At 40.7% G+C, this 18,784-nt stretch overlaps 1 protein-coding gene across 1 annotated transcript in view; it reads right to left on the bottom strand.

Moving 5' to 3' along the window:
- Window positions 1-18,784, bottom strand: part of CEP112 (centrosomal protein 112) — a 429,834-nt gene that overhangs the window by 98,938 nt on the left and 312,112 nt on the right. Inside the window, exon 20 of the mRNA XM_049768363.1 lies at window positions 5,222-5,284. Within this exon, the coding sequence (XP_049624320.1) occupies window positions 5,222-5,284 (63 nt within the window). The remainder of the gene's footprint in view (window positions 1-5,221; window positions 5,285-18,784) is intronic.

Raw genomic sequence — 18,784 nt, 5'->3', positions numbered from 1 at the left:
GACTGATTCACCAATCCATCACAATCATGCAATACATTTTCAAACTAAACATATTTATCTAAAATATGATTTAGTTTAGCTTTGAATTGACCAAATCTGAAGATAAGACTATTCGAGGTCTCTTCAGTGGACAACAAGACACACACTTGGAATGCAAGCACACAGGGTTTAATCCTCAGCTAACTCAGTGGACCAAAGAGTAGCCATGATGAGCATTGCTAGGTGTGTCCCCGGGAACAAAGTTATTTTTAAATAAAAATTAAAATATCAAATGACTATGAGGACATAGAACAGGGCTCTCCGACTTTTAAATTTATATGAGTACACTCAAAAGAAATAAATGTGGGCTCTGGAATGAACTATGAGCATTGTCCAAGGAATGTTCTCAGGATAACATGCTTGCTTTGGTGTGGAAAATAAAACCTTGACATTCCTTTGGGGGAAATAATGAGATGCTGTTGGGAACATAATGAGATTATCTTTGGAAAAGTGTATTATTTAAAGTTATTTTATTTCCCCCCCTAGATCCTCTTGTTCCCGAAACCTCTATAGTTATTTTATTAAAGTCTATGCAAAAATTGATGAAGATGCCTTAAGGGAAAGCACCAAAAACATTTTAGCAAAACAACTGGATAGATAATTGGATGATAGGCTAATATAGGGAGGTGGCTAGAATAAGGATAAATAATAAAAACAGATTTGAGATTTAATTTGCAATTAAGAAATAAGCCCAAGATGACAGATAATGCTTTTAGGTCGGGAATGAAACTCTTCTGGTTCAAGATATAGAGTGTGAGACAAAGACTGTTCTCACTTGATCTTAGTATATGATACTGGACTCAACCATTTTAGCCAGGGAATTGCAATTATGGTGAACAAGGGCAAATAATTGGGTTTCTTTATATCCTGCAAATGAGAGATTATTCTGAGTAGGTCAGTCTCTCTCCCTTTGATTAAATCAACTCAGTAAGATGTTCTCCAGATCCTTTCATGAAGCAGCAAATTTCATGAGACCAAATTAAAAAAAAACAAATTAAAAAACCCAAACAATTACTTGGCAAATTATGTGGAGATAATATAGTCTTTCTAATTGAATAGTAATAATAAAAAAAATGCTTCTGAGGAAAAAGGAAAACTAATTTATATGTGCATAATCACAGTTCACCTGCTTTGGTTGAACTATAATTTAAAACCATATTCAACTAAAGGTTTATCCTGTATTGGGTTCAGAGAAAAAAAATAATATTTTGGAAAACAAAAGAACTATTTAGGATTGGTACAGCAAGAGACTAAAGTTACAACATTTAAATTATTGCTGCCCGATCAATACTTTGCATAATGACATTGTTAGGACTTCATGCAAAATAATATAGATTCATTTTAACATCAGGGACCACACCTAGTTCTATGCTTAGAAGTAAATCCTGGCAGTGCTCAGGGGACTCCGTGGTTCTAGATTTGGAATCCAGACCTCCCGAATGCAGAACATATATCCCAGCCTACTGCACTATCTCTTTGGCATTTGCGATTTTAAACAGAAGTTAAGATTTCATCTCAATCTCAATCTTATTTTTCAGATTGTAGTTTTTGGCGGAGGAAGCAAGAAGTTAGGCCACACACACTGAGGCGTGATTTAAGTCTCACTCATGGCTCACAGATGTTCATGGTCTACTCCTGAAGATGCTCAGGGAAACCATATCAGGGGTCAGAAATCCAACTGGGATTGGCCATTGGCAAGGCAAGCACCTTAACCTTTTCTTATCTCTCTGGCCTGCAGACAGAAATTTGTATCAAGCTTTTCTTTCAAGTATGAAAGGATAAGGCCAACTTGGTTTGGCCAATGTTTGAACAAAGATCTTCATCACTGGAAGTGTGGAGCCCTGGCACTCTTTATTGTTAGGATTGCACCCTGGACAGTGACAATGGGGGTATATGTGAGCACTGCCTTGGCACTGACTCTGGCTTCAGGAAATGTGGAAAGGAGTCAGGGCAGCAGGAAGGCTGGTGGGGAGTCTCTGCTGGCATCCCACATTTCCAAAATTCAAAACCCTCACATTCTTGCAAATTTCTTTGAAAACTGGCTATCTCATGAGTCATTTCACCAGGTGAATTCAATGGTGGGTGGAAAAAAGCATTATAATGGGAAAGGCAAGGTTAATATACAATATTCATATCATGTGACTCTTGGCGAGCCTTGCCATCATGGGAGACAAGTACAATTCTACAGGCTTAGTGGAATGGTCCATTTGGTCTTCAGATCTGGACACACTCTTAAAGATTAAGTAGCTTCCTTTAAGAAGGGGAAGATATTAAAATCATTTTTCCAGATTTAACCTGATGTTTTCCTGAGTGCCAATGCAGTCAACACTATTGTGTTTACTTTTTTGGAGAAAAGAGGAGAGATTTTTGAAAACCTGATAAATGGTTAAGAAATTCTACTCTGGAATTCTCATCAGCTTTCTATGAGTTAAAGGATTCCAGCAAACTAGCACTAGAAAACAAAGAAGTCAATTTATAGTAAAACTTTTATAACATTCATTTTCAAATAATATCCTTCTCTGTACCAATCCAAATATGAGTTTACAGATAAAACTATGCATATATAATATATATGTGTAATTATTTTTACATATGCAAATACTTATATGGGCTTAGAGATGGGCAAAAATGTCATCTGTGTATAGTTGCATTTCACCTTTTCGAAGAAGATGGGATGTTTTATTGTTTTATTGACCCTTTTTGGGGGCGTCTTTTTTGGGGGTTACACCCGGTAGTGCTCAGGGGTTACTCCTGGTTCTGCACTCAGAAATCACTCTCCAGTCCCTATTGACCCCATCCCCCCCCTTTTTTTTGTTTTTTTTTGGGCCACACCCGGCTGTGCTCAGGGGTTACTCCTGGCTATCTGCTCAGAAATAGCTCCTGGCAGGCACGGGGGACCATATGGATTCGAACCAACCACCTTAGGTCCTAAATTGGCTGCTTGCAAGGCAAACACCACTGCGCTATCTCTCGGACCCCGACCCCCCCCCTTTTCTTTTTAAATAAAGTGTTCTTCTTTAGTATTATATTATCCTTTCATTTCTTAAATGATGGTTACAATACCTGATAATGCTACTAACTGGTTCCTTATCATCTTCCTTTTCCTCCTCCTTATCCTCTTCCTAAGTCTTAAGAGAATTTTTATCAAGTTGTAAACTCCTCAAAATATTATGTCTGAAAAAATACTATCTCTTTCTTACCCTCCTATCCTCCATCCTTCACTCGCTCTTTTCTCTTTTCTATTGTAATCTCAATACTGCAACTAGGCGTGCTAACAGTTAAGTGCTCTATTATGGACTATGCAGTGGACTAAGCACTTTTGGGCATTGGTTACTAAAGGCCTAGAGCAATCCTATGAGGTAAGTACTTCTGCCCCAGTTTGCAAGTGAGGACATTGAATTCCAGGGCAGGCAGGTAACTCCCTCAAGGTCATGGACTATGCCATTCAAGGGCAGGTCAGTCCACCATCAAAGGTTAGGTTCTCCTCCTGGGTCACACATTTAATTTGCTTTTAGATGAGTTCATCAGGTTTCTTCCCACATTCCTTTAGACAAACTGCAAGACTCTTGTTTATGCTGCCATTATTGAAGCATTTTCACAGTGATCTTCTATCTAATTTTCAGTCAGCCTCTCCCACTTCACATGAAGCAAACTAAGCAAATGCAAACAGGTCGGCTAGGGATTCCTTTGTCAAGAAAGGTCTGTGAAACCACCTTCTAAATAAGGACACACCACTCTTTTTTGGAGGGGTTGCACTGTGAAACTTAACCAGTGGTTTTGTGGACTATTCCTAGCTCTGTGCTCAGGAATCACTTCTGGCTGGGGTGCATACATGGAGCTGGGATCAAACCAGCCTTGTGCAAAGCAAGCACTGTCCCCACTGGACTATCCTGGCCCAGCCCAACTCTTCACTTACACAGAGACTGTTTGCTGTGCTATGGGATGGTTAATTATGGAACATGCATATTTTAGAAGTAATTTGAAAATGCCAGAATGCCATAGTAAAGATCACAGTTGTGTAGTCACATTCCCAATGTGGGAAACAGGGGCAGCAGGCTGGTGGTTTTAAGATGAAGAGCTTTTGCTTCAAAGTTGAGTTCAGGCCGGACCCTGACTTCCTCACCTACTGATCCATAGGAATTTATTTAGTCTTGTTTCCTCAGCTGGAAAGATGGGGCAGTACTTTCTCCTCATCAGAATCAAGAATGTGAATAAAGCCTGTGTGAGTCAGCACGGCGAGGGCCCCATGACACATTTTTGCTGTGATTATCATTTTGCTATTGTGCTGTGGTTTCTACTACTCTCTGGTACCTCAGAGAAGGGCCTGCCTGTTTGGTATCACTTCAGGGCCACAGACTACTACTGACAAGCCTGAAAAACAGCCTGAAAAGGCTTCTTTTAAAAAATCATTAGATGTTGATGTCACAGAATTAAATGGCTTAATTGCCATCTGTAAGATGAAAATGAGTCTTTATTTATTCTGGAATTACTCATACAGCTAAGGAATGCCTGGGATTCCCTAAGTGATATTATAGGGGACCATTACGGCAACTTTGGCTGAAAAAGTTTCGCTGGCATCATATGTCAAGTAGAAACAAGCACCCAATTGTTGACCTTTTGAATAAAAAAAAAAAATGACCGCATAACAACAGACAGCAAGATCCACATGTGAGGACTTAAGATTTCTCCCCTTTAAAGAAGTTACCAGCTCGTGTAACTCAGAAGATGAGTCATTTTGAAGTTTGTGGTTAAGTCGTCTTTGGGTGCAGCTCTGAAGAATATTGATTAAGAAAAAAGAAGAAAAAAAATTCAAGCAAGAAAAAAGCCCAGATGGTATCAAGCTACTTACATCACAGAAGTAGGTGGGTATCTTTTGCCCTTGCAAAATTGGTTTCAGCCTGAACTTGTTCAAGTCCACAGGCTGGTTTTACAACCTGTGTGTGTGTGTGTGTGTGTGTGTGTGTGTGTGTCCATGTGTCTGCCTATGTTCCAATGGTTCAGTGTGTCTAATTACAAAACTTTACTAAGACACAACTATTTGAAGCCTGCTTCAGTTATCCATATGCCAATAAAAATGTGGCACAGTGCACAGCCAACAGAAACAACAGAAAAAACAGAAGCATAACCAGCACTTAAAGTGCATTGAGGTCTTCGTGGTGGTTTCACTCTGCGCCTTGCTTACCTGCGAGGACTTGGCCAGCTTCTGAGTATATTCCTTCTCGATCTGCTTCAGCCTGCTGTTGGCCTGAAAAACACACACACATACATGCACACATGAACACACACGGTGACCTGTGCGCTTGGTATCTCTTGCACATGCCCATCGCTGGGTACCTGGGCTGACTGCCAACTGTCCCACCCTTCAGGGGCAGCCAGAAAACCACAGGGCTTGTCTTTGATCTAGAGCCAACTATTCATCACTTAAAAAGCGAAAAGCAAAAGCACACACCAGAAAAAAAAACTCTCTTGCCAATTATTAGACAAACACAGACTTCTGTAGAAAAAGCAAGAGCAAGAGAGACAGAGAGAGAAAGAGAGAAAGGTAGAAATAGACATAGACAAATTGAGGAGATTCTGAAATAAAGGGAAGGAAAGGAGACAGAGCACGGAAGGATGAGCAGGAAAAAGGCCCTGAATGTCCTTTTCTGGCTTGAAAGAGAAACCAGGCCCATCTTTCTGGCCCATGGTACACAATGGTGTGTGTTGTGGGGCGTGGGGGTGCCTTCACATTCACCGAGCAGAGCTGCACACTAATCTCCCCCTTGAACACATGCAACAATTTCTGTGAAGTGACAAGCAGCACACTTCCATCAGCCCATTCTCCAGCTCTAGAACCAAGAGGTTCCTCCTTGAGAAAGTCCAGGTTTCTTTTTTTGGGGGGTCACACCCAGCAGCACTCAGGGGTTACTCCTGGCTCTATGCTCAGAAATCGCTCCTGGCAGACTTGGGGGACCATATGGGATGCCGGGATTCGAACCACCGTCCTTATGCATGCAAGGCAAACACCTTACCTCCATGCTCTCTCTCCGGCCCCTAGAAAGTCCAGGTTTCTTAGAAACCATTCACCCCTCAAGACCTGGATTCCTGTCCTTTGTGTCCTCCTTTCTTGCTCTGTGCATGTCTTAGGGAACATCATGTTATCTTGAGTGCTACCAAATGTCCCAGGATGTGCCCAGGTGAGACCTCTCTCTCCACCAAAGTGCGGGCCTAAGAAGACCTGTGCATGTGAGATGGGTTCTCTGACTGCAAAAAAGAACTTTTGGTGACTACTCTCACAATAGCCTTCCTTTCTCTCTGATCTCTCTCTCCTTCTAATGTCTGGGTTTGTTTTTAGGTCATGCCTATCAGTGCTCAGGGGTTACTCCTGGCTCTGTACTCAGAAATCACTCCTGACAGGCTCAGGAGAGCATATGGAAAGCCAGGGATTGAACCCAAGTCAGATATAGGCAAGGCAAATGCCCTACTAGCTTAGCTAGCACTCCAGCCCTGTAGTTTCCAAGTGTTTATCTATTTTTTTCTGTTCTTTGAACAATATCATCATTCCCCTGTATTATACAGAGCACAGAGAGGTTCAGTAGCCTGGTAAGTATTCACACAGCTATAGAAAGTGATGCAATGACAGAGGCACAGAGAATCAAGATGGGCAGCAGTGGGGAAGAAATGCTAAGGGGAAGATAGTGGTCACAGAGTATAGTGAGGAGAAGAAAAGCAATTAAGTGGAGGAGGTGAAACACAAATATAAAAGGATGGGGGCCAGGGGTCTCAGGTCCATTGATGGAGATTAAAAAAAAAGAACTAAATCTCCAAGCCAAAGTCAACAACAATGGAATCAATTGACCCAAACTCTAACAATCTAAACTTTAAGTGGGCCTGTTATACTGGCAGGCTGGGGGTAGTGGTGCAGAAGGTGGTGGTATGGTATACACACTGGGATCATGGTGGAGTGAGATCAACATTGGTGGTGGAACTGTATGTCGAAAACCCAATTATGAAGGATCTTGTAACGCACAACGGTTTCAATAAAATAGAATAAACCCAAACTCAACTATCAACAACTTTGTAAATGATAGTCAATTAAATGAAATTATTTAAAAAAGAAATTCTAAAATCCTCATATAGAAAGAAAAACAGAAAGAAAAAAAAGATAAAGAGAAATAAAAAGAAAGAAAGGAAGGAAGGAAGAGAAAAAGAAAGGAGGGAAGGAGGGAAGAAAGAAAGAAAGAAAAAGAAAAGATAGAAAGTTATGTGAGTCAGGACTCAAAACCCAAAGCAGAGCTTTGGCTCCTTACCAGCAAATGTCCGAGAACAGACGACTGAAAAAAACTACTGGTGCAGAGATGCCATAAAATATGACTCAGCTATGAGAAAGGACAAAGCCATGCAATGGATGGAGAGTAAATGAATAAAGGCAGGAGGAGAGGGACAGAGTATGATCTTCCTTATAAAGTGATAGACAAGGTAACAGAGTCAAGTAAATGAACATAATCAAAGGCAATAGAAGCTGAGAACTGCTCTTTCCTAGGAAGCATATCTCTGTAGGGGAGTGGGGTGGAAGGATAGAGTGGAGGACAACAGGACATGATGCAGGTGGGAGCTGATACTCTGGTAGAGGGTACAGTGCTGAAATATTTCTTGCAGGAAAGATTTTGCCAATATTCAATATATGACATATCTTTCATTATCAATACTGTAAATCATAGTGTCTAAAATAAAATTATATTCTACAAATGCCTCTCAATATAGCCTTCTTCCTCCTGAGTTAAGTTCTTAGATACAGACAACTCATCTCTGTCTACTGAACTTTGTTTTTTTTTTGTTTTGTTTTTCATACTAGCTGGTGTATCTAGTCTTCTCTGTATTTCCACCTTCAGCTCATTTTGATCTTCTACTTTGGAATCATCCTTCAAGAGCTTGGCAGCCTCAATGAGACTGGTCCTATTTTCAGAAGTCTAGGCACGCACCTCTGGACAACGGGGTTCATGAAAGATTCAGTTTGATCTCAGCACATGGAGACCCAGGCCCCTTTCTGATGCTCCCCCCAGCAGCACATCACTTGCTTTGCTAAATAAACCAAGTGCTCGCCGCCACCTCCCTTTGAATGGAAAAGAACACCTGAGCCTTTCCGAAGTTCTAGAACTGAAAAGAGCTTCCTGCTTTTTGGTTTCCTCCACTACCATGGTCCCCTGCTTGGAGACTGTTGTTGGTATTCTCAGATCCCTTAAGACTAGCCTAGCTCTCTCTGACAAGGTGCTTGTCTTGTAGCTCACTGATCCTAGTTTGATCCTTGGCCCCCAGAGCACCACCAGCAATGATCCCTATGCAGAGAGCCAGGAGTAAGCCTTGAGCAGTGCCAGGTATAGACCCCAAAGCAACCCCCCCCAACAACACACACTGAGGCCTGATTTTCCTTCCCAGAGCATCTGATATAATTCATCTGGGGACCAGCCCAGGCACTAGGACTTAAAAACTCTGCAGCTATTTCTAATGTCCAGCCAAGGTGGGAAAGCTTGGCATTGCTCCGTTCTCTATGTCCTTACTTTCTTTCTGGCTGGATTCCCTTGGGCTGTGGAGAGAAACAGGCCAGCTCTGTCCACTGTTTAACCGACAGTAAACCACTTCTTCAGTCTGGCCTTGCCCACGGGCCAAGGAAGCAAATGCTCTGTGTCACCCCACTGTGGCCAACCACTAAGATAGCACTAGGGCTGAACTGGCATCATTTGTTGCCTCATTTCCCCCAATACCTAGAATGGGAGACCCTGGGCCAGCAAGAACCTAGTGTGGAAACATTCCCTCAATGAGTGAACAAATGGCATAATCCACTCCTTGACTACTTACTTCCACTGCAATCAGCCTTTCTAAGCGCAATGGCCTGATACTTGCATCCTGCGGCCCTAATGTCAGTGTGTTGGTATCTATCTGGAAGTGAGGTCTCTGGAGAGTAAACTAAGTTATAGGGTGCACTGGGGTCCCGAGCTCAAACAGAGTTGGCTCTCGCTGCAGTGAGGATATAGCAGAGAAGAAGATCCTGAGAACATAGAATGTATTTTCTGTTCTGGATGAAACCACCTGTTTCCAAGAGGCTCTATTGATACAGCAGCCAGAACTGACCCAGACCATAGTTGTACATGCTCTAGATTTTAGTTTCAAAGCAATTCTGTGTCGAGTTTAGTCTACAAATCTCTTTGCTTTTATAATTCTGATCCCAGCAAGTTCACCGGATGTCTTTCATATATTCATTAGGGACTTGGGAGACCAAGTTACTTATTTCATGTAAGCTAGCCGACCCCTTTCTAGCTCTAGAATGGATGCAGGTACTTCCCATGAGAGAATTCAGGCCACTTGAACCTCTTGAAGTTCATTTGTCTTATCTGGTTCACATTCTGCCACCATATATATATTTTTAAGTCACAAAACACTTGATAAAACATTTAGTTCTTGCTTAATAAACACTTATAGAGCTTTGGCCATGTCTCGGACTCTGTTTTAAGTGTGCCATAAATATTGACCCACTAGAAAATCGAAGAGTTAACTATAGGGTCATCAAGATTAAGTTACTTTTCCCTGAAAATGTTGAGCATCAAGGATGCTGGTGAGAATAGGAGACACTGGGTCATAGGGAGACACTTTTATGTCTGGGGTCTGCCAGAGCCTGGACCTCACCCAGCCACTAACCAATGTTCCAGGTAAACCAGGATTACTGCAATGAAAAAAAAAAAGACAAAATCTCTCCTTCATTGTAACTTTTATCCTAGCGAGAAATAACCCCAGAAACATAAAATTATACTGATTTTGGACAGTATCAGTGCAATGGAGAAAGATAATGTAGGCATGGAAAGTGGGGAGTTAGTAGAGCAAAAAAAGTTGGGAAGTTAAGAGGACAACAGATGAGAAAAAGGTTCAGGAGTCAAAGGATGCCCTGGTGAACCCCCAGGAAAAGTGGACCAGTCTCAGGGGGAGTGCCAGTGCAAAGGCTCTGGAGCTGAGGCAAACAGAGCATCCCAACTTCAATGAGGATGACAGTGTGCTTGGAGCAGGGAGCCAACCTCTTTGGCCAGGATGGGGTCTGAGAACAAGGAGCCATTGGTAGTGTGAGGGATCTGGCTTTTAGTCCAAGTAAAGTGGACAGTGAGTCACAAGCATTTCAAGTAAGGTGTATTGTGATTTTATGCAAATCTCCATAAAGACTCTTTAAGTACATGGAATAGTCAGTGGAGGGTATTACGGGTAATGAGAGGTAGATGAGATGGTCAGTTTCTGGGAAAAGATCTGGAAAGCAAAACAAGTTGGCTAAGCTGTGTGATAACAAGAGACAGAACAAGTGCTCTTCCTGATCTTCGTCTCAAGCTGCTAAGACTAGTGGGAATTTGTCACCTTCCATCAGAAAAATGTGGCTGGCACATGTGCAGGAGAGAAGGCCCAAAGGTCAGTTATGGGGACCAGTGAGAATACTGTGGGTAAGTCACTTGCCTTGCATAGTCAACCTAGGTTTGAGCTCTAACACCCCATCTGGTCTTCTGAGTTTCACCAGGAGTGATCCCTAAGCACAATGCCAGGAGTAATTCATGAGTACCACTGAGTTTGGCTCACTCAAAATAACAAAATAAAAAAATCATTAAATTTAGACTTAGCAGAGTTTGGTGTTGAGATGAATGGTCATATATTGGTATGAGAAGTCACCACTTAGAACTATGCAACTGAATGAACTCCCAAAGCATTGAGTGTATTCCTGGTATCCCCTAGGGCCCCCAAGAATGGCCAAGAGTGATTCCTGACCACAGAGCCAGGAGTAAGCCCTGAGCACTGTTGGGTATGGCCCAAAAACCAAAAATGAAAACATATTGAGTACATATTAAAAACATACTCAGGCATAAAGAGGTTTAGGTTAGGAATAATGAGGGCAATGAGGTGCTTGTCTTGCATGCTGGTGTCCTGGGTTTGACCCCTAGCATCATATATGATCCCTGAGTCCAGGGTGATCCCTGAGTGTAGAGACAGGAGAACCCCTGAGCACAGCTGCAGTGACTCAAAAATCTAAAAAAATTTCAAAAAATTTCAAAAAATGAAAGTTAACAGAAATAATGTCCAGAAAGATAAGAAATCAGGATATCTAATGCCAAATTAAGGGAGTAATTCAAAAGATTAGCCAACTGCTCCAAACCAAACAGAGCTAATAGTAGATGAGGCTGGAGAAACTTCCAAACCGTGTTCGCACAAGGACGCTGGTGAGGTGGATAAAAGCAATCTTGGCGAAATGGCAAAGATGTGAACTGGTCCAGAGGGAGCAGAAGAGAGGAGCGGAAATGAAACAGATACAAGGGGTCCAGTTTTATTACCAAGGAAAGGAGAGAAGTGGGCAGGAAAACTGCAGAGCAAGCCAAGAACAGAAAGGGTTGGTATCAGATGTTTCTGTAAGCTGGACCTGCTAACAGCATGCCTGCTGCTGATTTGTTGAAAATGAGTCTTTGGGGGACAGGGGAGGGTGGAGTCCAGAGCACCAGGGTGGAGTGGCCCTGCCCTTCTGAGTCACAGCCCAGGTATCTCTGGCAGGATCATCCCAGCCCAGAGTTTGGATGCTAGATAAGGACTTGAGTTTAGGATAGCCCCTTTTAACCTCCTCTCCTATCCTCACCCCCACCCCATATTCCCATGATGGCTTTTCCAGGGATTTTAGAGTTAGACCTATGAAAAGATTTCATTAGAGTTGGACCTACTTCAGCTCCAACCCCCTTATAAGGAACAGATGCTCATTTACCTGTGACCCTGCTCTGAGCTCCGCCCCCGAACCCCCATCCATAGGGAAGGAATTTTGCAATTCTGCTGCTTTTTCTGGGAGTGACCGAAACTTTGCATCAATCAAAATGACCCTATGATTTCCCCCATGGCAAAGAGAGTGAAATCATGCTGAGGGACCTACTTGCCAACTGTGTGGGGAGAGCCTGTTGAACATTTTCTTATTCACAGGGTCCTACGTGCCCACTGACTATTGCCAACATCAGACTGTATGTAGCTCATGAAGCCAGGAATCACATGAACAAAGCCCTACATGGCTCCAAACATAAAAGTGCAGTTCCAGAACCAGAAACCAGTGACTTTGCAAGTCTGAGATCAACAATTCCTAATGCTGGAAGAGGGGTGAGTCTTGACCAGTCAGAATGTTAAATGTTCATCCAACGTACAGTCTTCCTACCTAGAATGTCATGGCCACACTTTGGTCATAAGGCTAATAAAACTCAAATTACTGTAAATAAAGTGGAACAAACCACCCACAAGTCTCTTACATGCTTCCTAAACAAACTTCATTATTTTCAAATAGAGGCCATTTTGAAAACTCAGCTTTCAAAAATATATAAATTTTACAAGGTGCAAACACCAAAAATAGATCATCAGAATTGAATAAGCAGCAATATGTGGCCTAAGAAGGATGAAAACTTTTCCCAGAAAACATTTTAACCCAGAAATGGTAAAGGTGGTAAAATTAGTAAACAAAGAGCCGGAGCGGTGGCACAAGTGGTAAGGCATCTGCCTTGCTGGCACTAGACTGGGACAGACTGTGGTTCGATTCCCCGGTGTCCCACATGGTCCCCCAAGCCAGGAGCAATTTCTGAGTGCATAGCCAGGAATAACCCCTGAGCATCACAGGGTGTGACCTCCCCAAAATATAAGCCAAAAATTAGTAAACAAAGAGTTCAAAATAACTATGTATTTGATAAAATATTTAACCAAAATATTTAACCAAAGTATGAGCAAAAAGACAGAAAGAAAGCGATAAAAATGAGCTAAACAGGTTAGAATATTATAAGAAAGAAAATTTTGCTGATGGAATTAACTACAGATTGAACACTATGGGTGAAAGGATTCATCTACATGTCCAAACAGCATTTTCACTGCCAAATGACTTCCAGAGACAAAAAAAATAGCTACTCTAATAATCAGTAATTTATGAGACAGGATCATTTCACCTAACATATGAGCAATTATATATCAAAAGTAAGAAGTCCAGAAAAATATTTGAAGACGCACTGGGTAAAATTTTCTCAAACTAATATAAAACTATAAATCCAAAGTTTAAGAGAGTAATGAATAAAAAGATAAAATTATATCCAGTTACACTATAAATGAAAAGAATAAGAACAGAAATAAGGATAAAAACCATGAAAGGAACCAGAGAAAATCACTATGTTAAAAAGGTTTGAATGACCAGACATCTCATCAGAAACTACGCTATTTAGAAAACAACACTCGCTTTTTAAAGGCCAAAAGGAAAATAGTTTCTGATATATAATTTCATGTTTATTGAAAATATTCTCTAAAACTAATAGAGTGATTGTTACACAGACGCCAGGGAATTTATCCTGAGCAGATACAAACTGCATAAAACCTGAAGCAGGAAGATGGAAAATATTAAGTGAAAAACAGGGAGCAATGCAATGCAGTGTGTGTCCCCTCAAAAGTGAAAAGAAAAAAAAACAAGACTTTGATCATTACATTAAATATAAATAGTTAAAATTTTCATCTCAGTGACTAAATGATCTGGCCAGGTTAAAAATATTTTTAATATTAGTACTTTAAAGCTTTTTTAAAAGGTTAAAATAGAAATGATTTGTGAGTTAGAGTGAAGAAGCTCTGCTATGCTAAGGTAGATCTCAGAACAAAAAAGCTTAGCAGAGAAAACAGATTTTTCATAATGACACAAGCCTCATGTATATGAACTTAATTTCAGAGCTTCAAAATACACAGGCCAAGAAGGAGAGAAATGGAAGAGAAATAAATGAATTCATAAACTATAATGGAGAAATGGGCAATATTTTTTCTTTAGGAATTGCTATAAAAAGTGAAATTAATGAGGATAAAGTAAGTTAAAAATAGTAACCTATATGACCAATAATTAAGAGACCATATTTAGGGCTATGCCACAAATATCATACAGAACAGAGAACTATGCAGAACATACTCTCTGACCACATGAAATTAAATTAGAAATCCATAAAGAAATAAATTGCTATTTCCACAATTATTTAAAAGTCAAAGAAATGAAGCGGAATGGTAGCACAGTGGTAAGGCATTTGTCTTGCAAGCAGCTGGTCCAGGACGGATGCGTATTCAATCCCTGGCTCCCATACGGTCCACCAAGCAATTTCTGAGTGCAGAGCCAGTAGTAACCCCTGAGTGCTGCTGGGTGTGGCCCAAAAACAATAAAAACCCCCTAAAAAATAAAGTTAATTTCAATGAGTTAATGAAGAAACAAAAAAGAATCGTTGGAAAGCATTTTTAAATTAACAAAAAATAAAAATATTAGCATAAGCATTTGTGAAATGTAACTTAATCAGTACAGCAACATTTTAGCTTTGCGTTATTTTTTACTAACTAGCAGAGAAAAATCCAAAATAAATTCAAGAAGAATCTTAAAAAATAGTAAATTACGGGGCCCGGAGAGATAGCACAGTGGCGTTTGCCTTGCAAGCAGCCAATCCTGGACCAAAGGTGGTTGGTTCGAATCCCGGTGCCCCATATGGTCCCCTGTGCCTGCCAGGAGCTATTTCTGAGCAGAATGCCAGGAGTAATCCCTGAGCACTGCCGGGTGTGGCCCAAACCCCCCCCCCCCCAAAATAGTAAATTACAAACAAAATAAGCAGGAAAAAAAATAAAGGATAGACACCAATAAAATGAAAGCCAGCAAAATAATAGAGAAAATCAATGAAAGCCACAGCTCGTGCTAAATCTTGGTGTAGGTTGATCAGAAACAACAGGGAGAAGACATAAATTACTAATACTGAGGAACATATACTAACAGAATCTATAGTCATTGAAAGGAAATAAGGACACAGTTTTATAAACAACAAAATTCAGACAAAATGGATCTCCTCCATGACATAAATTACCAAAGAACTGTATTTTCACACAGTTCTACCTCTATCATGTGAACAGACAGACAAACACACCTATGCAATTCTCTCTATTCAAATGCAGGTGTTTTTGCTAGTGAATTCCATCAAACATCTAAGAAAGAATTAATATCAATTCTGTATAAAGTTCAAGGAAACAGAAAAGGTAGAAATTACACCCTGGTAAAAGGTTAAGTAGCAATGTGCCTTCACCCAACATGGACTCTGCCCTCCAACACCCACCCTGCCACTATCAAATATCTTACTTATTAGTTCTTTCACATATCCCTCCATTATAGTATCCCTAATTCTTCCTGCATTGGCTCAACTCCATGTGATTCTAAGGAGGTTTGAATTTCATTCATGCTCTCTCTCTCTCTTTCCTTCTCTCCTATATACCTACTCCCTATTCTGACCTATCCCTGGAATGATGTCACAGACCTTTGTCTTGAGTCCCTTCTGCTAGCCAGGTCAGCAAATGTAGGTTTACAGGAGGGTAATGATGAATGCAGTTATGGAGAAGGGGGAATGAGTACATGAGACAGAAATGTCATGACAGAACTAAGCACAGGGTGTTCCTGGGGAGAACTGGAATGTAGTTCCCATCAGAAAAGGATTGGGTGAGAAGGCTAATGGGAAAGACTAATGATGATGAGCGTGATGACAATAAAACAAAACATATTTATTTTTCTCTTACCCTTAACATAGTGCTTAAGTGTTTTTATCATATTAACTGATTCAACCCTTTCAGAAACTCTGAGGTAGTAGGCGCGGTTATTATCCTTACTGACATTTAATGAAACCGAGGCAGGGAGGGTGAAAAAAAACTTGCTTAAGTTTCTCCCAGTGGAATGACAGTAAATTCACAGAGAAAGAGGAAGAAGGGAATTACAGGTGGGAGAATGAAGAGGACAGAATCTTGAAGGGAAAATATTTTCTCCTTGTCTCTAATGTGTCTTTGTATTCTGGATGTCATTTCTTTTGAGGTGTAAAAGATATGTGTGTGTGTGTGTGTGTGTGTGTGTGTGTGTGTGATTTCTTTTGAGGTGTAAAAGATGTGTGTGTGTGTGTGTGTGTGAGACACCTGGCCATACTCAGTGGTTATTCCTGGCTCTGTACTCAGAAATTACTCCTGGCAGGCTCAGAGGACCATAAGGGATGCCAGGGATCAAATCCAGGCTCACCATGTGCAAAGCAAACGCCCTACCCACTGTGCTATTGCTCCAGCCCCTAAAATATTCTTTTTTTTTTTTTTTTTTTGGTGTTTGGGTCACACCCGGTGGTGCTCAGGGGTTACTCCTGGCTGTCTGCCCAGAAATAGCTCCTGGCAGGCACGGGGGACCATATGGGACAACGGGATTCGAACCAACCACCTTTGGTCCTGGATCGGCTGCTTGCAAGGCAAACACCGCTGTGCTATCTCTCCAGGCCCTAAAATATTCTTAATTGAATTTGTTTATCTTGGTTTCTGCTTCTTGGCTAATAGCATTAAATCCTTAAAGATGCTTCTAGTTTCAATGTCATTGAGAGTTTCACTTATATTTTCCTCAGTGAAACTTATAGATTCAGGTCTGATATCAAGGCCTTTAATCCATTTTGATTTGAGAGCTGTATATGATCTTAGAAGGGGTCTGCACTTCCTTTTTTATTCTGTTTTGGGGGGCATGTGTTTGATCAGTTCTCCCAGCCCCACATGTTAAAGGGGCTTTCCTTGCCCAATTTCATGCGTTTTGCTCCTTTATCAAGATTAAGTTTCCATGTACCTGAGGATATGTCTCTGGATTTTCAATTCTATTCCATCTATCTAAAGGTTTGTCCTTATTCTAGTACCATGCTGTTTTAATTACTACATTTTTGTAGTACAATTGAAATTGGTATAAGCAATGCCTCCCATTATTTTTTTCCCCTAAGATTGCTTTGATCATTGGAAGGGGATTATTTCATATGGATTTCGAGAGTGTTTTATTTATTTCTTTGGAAAATGTCATGGTATTTTTATAGCAACTGCATTAATTCCGCAGAACACGCTAAGGAACATTGACAATTTGATGATCCATGAACAGGGAATGTGTTTCTATTTCCTCATATCTTTTATTTTAGTAGTGTTTTGCATATGTCTTTCACTTCTGCTCTTTCTACTTTCTTCTGTTCTTTCTTTTTTTCTGTCCTTTCACTTCTGTCCTTAAGCTGATTCTTAGGTACTTGATTTTCTCAGGCACAATTGGGAATTTTTTTAGAAGTTGCTCTTTTATTTTATTATTTGCATGTAGAAAAGCCATGGATTTTTGTATATTGATTTTGTAGCCTGCCACTTTATAGGTCTATTGTTTATGGAGACTTTATGTACAGCCTTGAGGGCTTTCTACATATATATATATACATATATAAATATATATACTTATGTCATCTGCAAATAGCGAGAGCTTGACTTCTTTTCCTGTCTGCATGCCCTTAATATTTCAAAGAGGTTGTACAGACTGGGAGAAATATTTGCCCATCACTTATCTTAAAAAGAATTAATATCCAGGATATAAAAAACACTGGCAGAACTTTTAAAAAATCATCCTTAGGGGCCGGAGAGATAGCATGGAGGTAAGGTGTTTGCCTTTCATGCAGAAGGTCATCGGTTCGAATCCCGGCGTCCCATATGGTCCCCTGTGCCTGCCAGGAGCAATTTCTGAGCATGGAGCCAGGAGTAACCCCTGAGCACTGCCGGGTGTGACCCAAAAACCACAAAAAAAAAAAAATCATCCTTAAACACCATAAAAAAAAGAAGAGGTAAGTCACTTCCTCAAAGGAGAAATACAAATGAGGCATATGAAAAACTGCAGGGAAATGCAAAGCAAAACAATGAGATATCACTTCCTACCTGAAAGACTGAAACATTAAAAAAAAATAAAACCAGTTTTGAAAAGGCTGTAGTGGGGGGATGAAGGAACTCTTATTCACTGCTGATGAGAATGTTGAGTGGTCCAGCCTTTTAGGAAAGCAGTATGAAGACTCCTCAAAAATTAACGACTAGAAATCAAGTTTCCATATAACCCAGCAATTCCACTCCTTGGAGTATGCCCCAAAGACCCAAAAACATAATCCAGAAAAGTTTGTCCTCTGAAATCCACTGCAGCACTATTAACATAAGCCAAAATCTGGAAACAGCCCGAGTCCAAAGAACAGATGACTAGATTAAGAATGGAATATACGGGGCCGGGCGGTGGCGCTGGAGGTAAGGTGCCTGCCTTACCTGCGCTAGCCTAGGAGACGGACCGCGGTTCGATCCCCCGGCGTCCCATATGGTCCCCCAAGCCAGGAGCGACTTCTGAGCGCATAGCCAGGAGTAACCCCTGAGCGTTACCGGGTGTGGCCCAAAAACCAAAAAAAAAAAAAAAAAAAAAAAAAAAAGAATGGAATATACTTGAAATAAGAAAAGATGCAATTCTATAAATGTGCTGCTACGTGGTTGAATCTCAGTATTATGCTGAGTGGTTATTTAGAGAGAGAAAGACAGACAGAATGATCTCTCTCATATATGGGCTAAAATAATAAATGTATTGTGGAGAGTTTTGATTTTATTTTCTTTAAAGTAGGTGAGGCAGGAATTGAAGGGAATACTAGAGTAATATTCTTGATACACTATCAGCAGCAGTATTGTAAAATCACAGAGCCTAAAAGCAGGAAGAAGTAGAGGGGTGAGAAACTGGGAACATGGATAGAGGGATGTGGGTACTGGTAAAGTTATTTTTGGTAGAACTCTGCATGCTTGAAACTCAAATCATGAATAACTTTGTAATTCAAGGTGACCCAATTAAAAATATCTTGAAGGGACAGGTCACACCAAAATTCTCCATTCCCCCTTTACAGCCCTC

Source organism: Suncus etruscus, chromosome 1, assembly GCF_024139225.1.
Source record: "Suncus etruscus isolate mSunEtr1 chromosome 1, mSunEtr1.pri.cur, whole genome shotgun sequence".
In the NCBI taxonomy this organism is placed as follows: Eukaryota; Metazoa; Chordata; class Mammalia; order Eulipotyphla; family Soricidae; genus Suncus; species Suncus etruscus.
This window is presented reverse-complemented; position numbering and strand designations above follow the sequence as displayed.